The sequence below is a fragment of the Arctopsyche grandis genome, chromosome 7 (genome assembly GCF_051622035.1).
Source record: "Arctopsyche grandis isolate Sample6627 chromosome 7, ASM5162203v2, whole genome shotgun sequence".
Lineage (NCBI taxonomy): Eukaryota > Metazoa > Arthropoda > Insecta > Trichoptera > Hydropsychidae > Arctopsyche > Arctopsyche grandis.
Window position 1 is genome coordinate 19,666,594 of NC_135361.1, and position 5,974 is coordinate 19,672,567.

The 5,974-nt window shown below is 36.1% G+C and overlaps 1 protein-coding gene across 1 annotated transcript; it reads right to left on the reverse strand.

Annotated features, from left to right (window-relative positions):
• Window positions 1-1,571: 1,571 nt before the first annotated feature.
• On the reverse strand, window positions 1,572-5,404 carry LOC143914092 (transcription factor Sp8-like). The gene is made up of 2 exons (XM_077434183.1): window positions 5,318-5,404; window positions 1,572-2,938 (listed from the first exon to the last, which is right to left on the reverse strand). The coding sequence occupies exons 1-2, from the start codon at window positions 5,402-5,404 to the stop codon at window positions 1,682-1,684; spliced, it is 1,344 nt and encodes a 447-aa protein (XP_077290309.1). The 3' UTR covers window positions 1,572-1,681.
• Between the last annotated feature and the right edge of the window lie 570 nt (window positions 5,405-5,974).

The window sequence follows — 5,974 nt, forward strand, 5'->3', positions numbered from 1 at the left end:
AACATCATTGTCCTTTGTTTGTGTACGTGCGGGATCGAAGTCATTTATGCACTCGTTGCAGTGGATTTTATCTTTGGAGTCAGTGCGTTGAATAAATTGTATTATTTTTTACTTTATCCATGTACGTAGTAACAATATTTAGATGATGTTTTGTGATCAGAAAATTCGAGCTCGAGATTTTGACTGATTCGAAATCAAAATCGATCGTTGCAGTGAAATTTATCTTTTTAATCAGTGTGTTTAATAAATTACGAGATTTTTTATATGAATTTACTTGGTTTTATTTTTATACTTACGCAACACTGCTCTTTGGTGTTAATCTTTGATAGATATTTTATGTTTTAACAGTTCTAAATTTTTTTTTATGCTCTGAAAGAAAAATCTAGCTTGACATGAAGAATATAATATGTATGTACTTTGACAATAGCAATTCTATGAGGTGAGATCGACGTCCGATGGATGCTTTTCGTACAAAAAATGGTTCACTATTGTCAATTTCTTAGAAAAACCATGCTTTTTATCTCTTGCTTCCATCACTAATGGAGCGGTCTATTTGAAAAGCATCCATCGACCGTCTAAGACTAGTTATTAATTTTTTTAGCGTTATACGCTAAAAAAAAGCAAATAAAATTGTAAAAAAAATCATAAAGTTGCAATATTATCAAAATGATTTTATTGTGTTGTATGAAACGTCTTTTCAGAACAACAAATCTATGTTTACAATGTGTGTACATAGTATATGCGGAATAGTAAATTTTGAAAATATTGATTAATATTTCAATATTAACATAATTTTGGGGTTCGTCAGAAAGGTCTGTTTTGTTCAATTAGAGTTGTATAGGAAATCATATTGAGAAATAATTTGTGTGTGATAAAATAAAAACGAGAAAATTCCGAAGAATATAGTTTTTTTATTTAATAATACAAATGTCAATATTTTTGTCACAAAAGCGTAAAATTATACATTTCTTTATTTATATTCATTATTTTCTTTTTTTCTAATATATAAATTTATAGATTGATTTTTCTTTCGTTATATAATAGACATATTAATATTTCTTTTTATTTATATAATATTTTACAATCAGCTAAGTAGTACATGGACGTACAATTGCGAATTAACGCATAAAAAAGAAATTTAAATTAAAAATGAACCAATAAACCAACATTTAAAAAAAATCAAAATAGAGCGTTCAAATAAGTATCGTTTTGACGTTTGCAGCGAAAACAATATTTAGAACTATTAGCTTTTAGTTGTGTTTCCTATATAATATTTATGTTTATGTATGTATGTAGTACCTTATTAGAGAGGATTACAGTTACAGACGGATAGTGATAATAAAAATAAAGTAAAAAGTAAACACAGAGAAAACATTTTATACACGTCCATATTTTTTACACACTTGCACAACGGCGAGGTCAAATTTACACTTATCACAATCGTTTTTTTTTAATATAGTCTCCTCTCCGTTTCTGATATGTAATGACTTTTTTCATATGTACAAATTAACACGTACGCTTACAAAAAATCAAAAAAAGAATTCATTACAATATTTTCACAATTGGTCGTGGTTTCATTCGATGCCTTTTAAGTCTCTTATGGTTCTAAGTATATTTATTATTTACAATAGAATGGTTAGGGGCGGTACTGCGGATAGAGCAGAGCCGGCCCCCACCTTGCTCACGCTAGTCCAGGTGGTTTAACGTCTATACCAGCTAATTCTAGACCCAAAGGTGGTGAACGACCACGAACTCCAGGACCACCGGGTCCCATCGGTCCTGGACTACTAGCCATCTCACCCTGGCTGTTTTCTTCACTGTCGCTACAAGACTCGCTGCTGCCTTTCTTACTTCCGCCTCCATTATGGGTTTTTACGTGTTTTGCGAGGTGGTCGGATCGCATGAACCTCTTGTTGCAGACGGGACATGCGAACCTCTTCTCCCCCGTGTGGGTTCGCAAGTGCCTCTGGAGCTCGTCCGACCTCGTGAACCTCTTCCCGCAAAACAACCAGTTGCATACAAAGGGCCGTTCGCCTGTATGCCATCTGAGATGAGCTTTCAGATGAGACGTCTTTCCGTAGACTTTCCCGCATCCTGGTATATGGCAACTGTGAATGTTCTTCTTTCTCAAGTGGACACCGGCTGGACCTAGCCTCTCAGCTTCTTGGCAATTGGGACAATCGCAAGTCGCGCGTCCGGTATAGCGCCTCTGCGATCTGGGTGAAGGAGCAGGAGGTAAAGTCGGAGCTGGTGCTGGAGCTGAAGGGTGCAGTCCGAATCCTTGAGTTGGCAGCATTGATTTATACGTATCCTGAAGTAGATGTTGACCAGATGATAATAAATGATGCGCCGTGTTACCCGTCGCTAAAGAGTGACTCAGTGAAGAATAGTCTGATCCTGCAGCATAGTTAGCTGCCATCTGAGCTGCATGCATATTGGCAGCTCCTCCAACGTCCAACCAACCACCGGCTGCTCCGTGAACATCCCACCATCCTGCTCCAGCATTTACATCTCCTCCTTTAAGAACTCCATGGTGAGCACCTCCAGCGACCGCATTGAAAGGCCACGATTCATATGGGTGTCTGGAGTATACAGAGCCCAGACCATGGGATTCGACTTTGCCTAGTAGAGCTTGATGATCTGCCGGTGCTCCTCCAGCTCCTGGGAAATATAGATCGCCTCCGTATCCTGGAGGTGCAGGTCCTGCACATGAGGTTGCTGGACGGGAATAACAAGGAGCTGCTGTCGGGGGAGGCGCTCTTCCTCCTCCTCCACCACCGGATCCTGGACCTGGAGAACCTCCTTGTGGACTCTTCTTCCATGGATGGAAGCCTTTTCCTACAGCCGCGTCTGCTAGAGGTGGAGGCGATTTGCTAGACAGTTTGTTACATTGAGCTGCCAACATCGCCAAAGGCGTTCCTCTCAGACTAGGATGCTCCTGAGAACAATAAAAAATAGACATAAATTTGCAGTCAAATTGATAAAAACAGTTTATTAAAATGAAATCGTGCTAAATGGAATTGAAAATTTTAGCACACAGTATAAAGTTTAAAATTTTTAAATTACAAAGCAGTTATCCTATTTTTTAATATATGCATATAGGTGAAATTGCATGCACAAAACTTGGAATATGTTGTATTTACTTAAATCAATGATGTTATGAAAAATTTGTCTACACATGTGTACTCTTTGCTATCTTGGTGAACACTGATTTTTAAAATGATACGCGTTTGAGATTGATTCTCAGAATTATTGTTTACCTGCAACGAAATTTCGACCTTTTCATTTGAACCACCATATAAAGATAGGGTATATGAAAAGAAAATCGTAAGTCGTTAAAATCGAACATGAATGAAACCGTAGAGGGCGTAGACTATTATCACCCCGAATTTTGTCAAAATTGCAAAATTAATCTGAACAAAAAAAAACGTCTAAATTGTTCAAAGCAATCTCCGTGATTGCGAGTGTGTGTAGAAAAGAGACCCGCCGCATTCTGTAATGATGCGGTTTTCGAGGGCATTATACAGCGCGTTTAATATATATTTTTTGTCGATACAAAAATACGCCATTTTGGCGGAAAAGGCCATTGTTATAATACGACCGGAAAAAAATAAAATTAGCCGCGGTCGATTTATCAATGGAGATTAAGCGATTGTTTAACGAAGATTCGGCAGGCTTCCATTGAGACCCGTTCAACGTTAACGACCGGAGAAAAATGAAATAAATAAAGGCCGTAAAAAAAAGGCTGACGACCACTGTATCATTAGGTTTTCTCACGATTTTTTACGCCTCGGGTCGTCTCTTCGAACTATGTAGTATGTACACACAACAATGAAGTTCAACAGTCGTCGAAACTTACGCGGGATTGCGACGATAATAAATTATTTTATTTGCGAACCGAGGAGGTTAACAAGTGCGCATTTGCATAATTGGCAAAAATAATAATGGTTAAGAGAAAAAGGCGAAGAAAAAAAAAGGTTTGCATTTTGTTGCAAGGGCGTCGTGGCTTTTTAGCGCGATTTAAAATAATTTCGCAGAAGTTTCAGCGCGGCATAATCGTTGGAAAATTGCTGCGGCGTTAAAAATTGATTTATTTATGCTATCCGCGTCGTTTATGTTCGTTAAATGAAAATAAAATATAAATTATAATATTATTTACATATTAAATGTTTACCATATGCGGATAATGGGTATGCGATAAAGCGTTGCTACAAGTTGATGGATACTAAAATAGATTTACACTACTTATACTATGTATGTACAAGAGTATATTATAAAGATCTACCCACGAATAATTTATTTATTTTTTAATTTTATTTTAACACTTGGCTATAATACATCAAACGACTTTATTGTAAATCGAAATTTTTGCACATAATATTGGAAATAAATATGAAAAGCTTGAATGTATGTATGTATGTATGTAATTCTCGTCAACATGTTTTAGCGGATATTTATTGAAGCTTCCAAAATTATACCAAGGTAATGTAAATTGTAAAATCCTGTTTACTTTTGTGCAATTAGATTTATAGAAATTTCATTGCTAATGGATAATGCATAATCATTGCAATCGGATGTGGTATAATATTATATTATATTGCACAAAATGGATTTCGAGAAACAAACAACGACTTGTTAGTTTATTTTTGTTTTCTGCGCCTTTAAATTGCTTTTATGCAGTGTCATTATATACGTAAAACAATAAAAATCAAAAATTTAATAATTGAATATTATTATTATTATTTATTGTATAATGTTTAAAATATAATACTAGTTTATTATTAAAGAATTGTCTGGTTTTATTTATGTCATTATTTTATATAAAATTTAGTAATATTTATATTTGATGATTGATATTTTGATCAATTAATATTACCATAACTAGTTTAATTGTAGAATTTAATTCATGATTCACATTAATTCGTGTTCTGTGTTCGATTCAAATGAAACGGATTCGTTTTAGCATGCAGCCTAAAATTCTTGATTTTTCTTTTATACATTTATGAATTAGTGCAATTTTGAAGACTTACATAGTTCTCAAGTCGAATAATACAAGATAATAAAAATACGTAGCATTAAAAGTACGTTTGAAACTGTCGGCTCAGTATTGACGTTGACAAAGGTTGGACTATTACAAAATTAAAAGTCATTATAGTTGCAGGAGGGGTAGTAAAAAAAGCGTCGTTGGGAGCTTTTAAGGGCCAAGCGAGTGGCTTTAGTGGCGCCACCGTCGCTAATTTGGGCAGGTAGAAGGCGCTCGCCAGAAGAGATCGACACAAACACATCTACAGGGTAGACAGGAAATTAATGTCTGGACCGTGAGCGCCGGCCGGTTATTATTTAATAGGAGAGAGAGAGGACCTTTGTGAGGCAGCCGCCACTGGGCCCCTTTACCACCTCTCATCTCCGGACACCCAGGACAAAATTGACCCCTGATGATGTTCACGAAACCTATTACCCAACCCGGAGTGCTACGACTAAAACAATATATCGAAGACGATTCTTCACGGTCAGACGCTGATGATGAGAAGCGGAGACCTTCAGACTAGCACCTGTGACACACTCAAGGACACTACAAATACCCTTATCAAAATAAAACAAGCACGTGCACTCAGACGCTGACTGGATTCTAAAGGAGTTAGATATTTCAAATTACATATGCATGTATTATAAGTGAAATATTTTCAACGAAATCACTCTTATCAATATACATGTTGAAGGATAAACTTACGTCTATCATTTCATTTAAAAATATTGGCTGTTTAAAACTATCCAGCCACTCACCAACAGTGTTTAAGAGATAGTATGATTTATGGAATAATTTTATGAGCTTTAATTCACACGGTATTGTGTTGATTGCATTAGATTTATTGAAGGATGAGAGTATTGTTTGACTTTTGCGGCTTTCGGTTGAGCACACCGAGGTGTGGGGGTTGATTCAAAAAGTGTGCAACGATAATAGGTGAGGGTTTCG

Bases quoted from the DNA above. Each gene is read 5' to 3' on its own strand.
- LOC143914092 (XM_077434183.1), bottom strand. From the start codon at position 5,404: ATGAGAGGTGGTAAAGGGGCCCAGTGGCGGCTGCCTCACAAAGGTCCT. The intron at 2,939-5,317 runs GTCCAGACATTA...TATTGTTCTCAG, and splicing joins ATAACCGGCCGGCGCTCACG to GAGCATCCTAGTCTGAGAGG.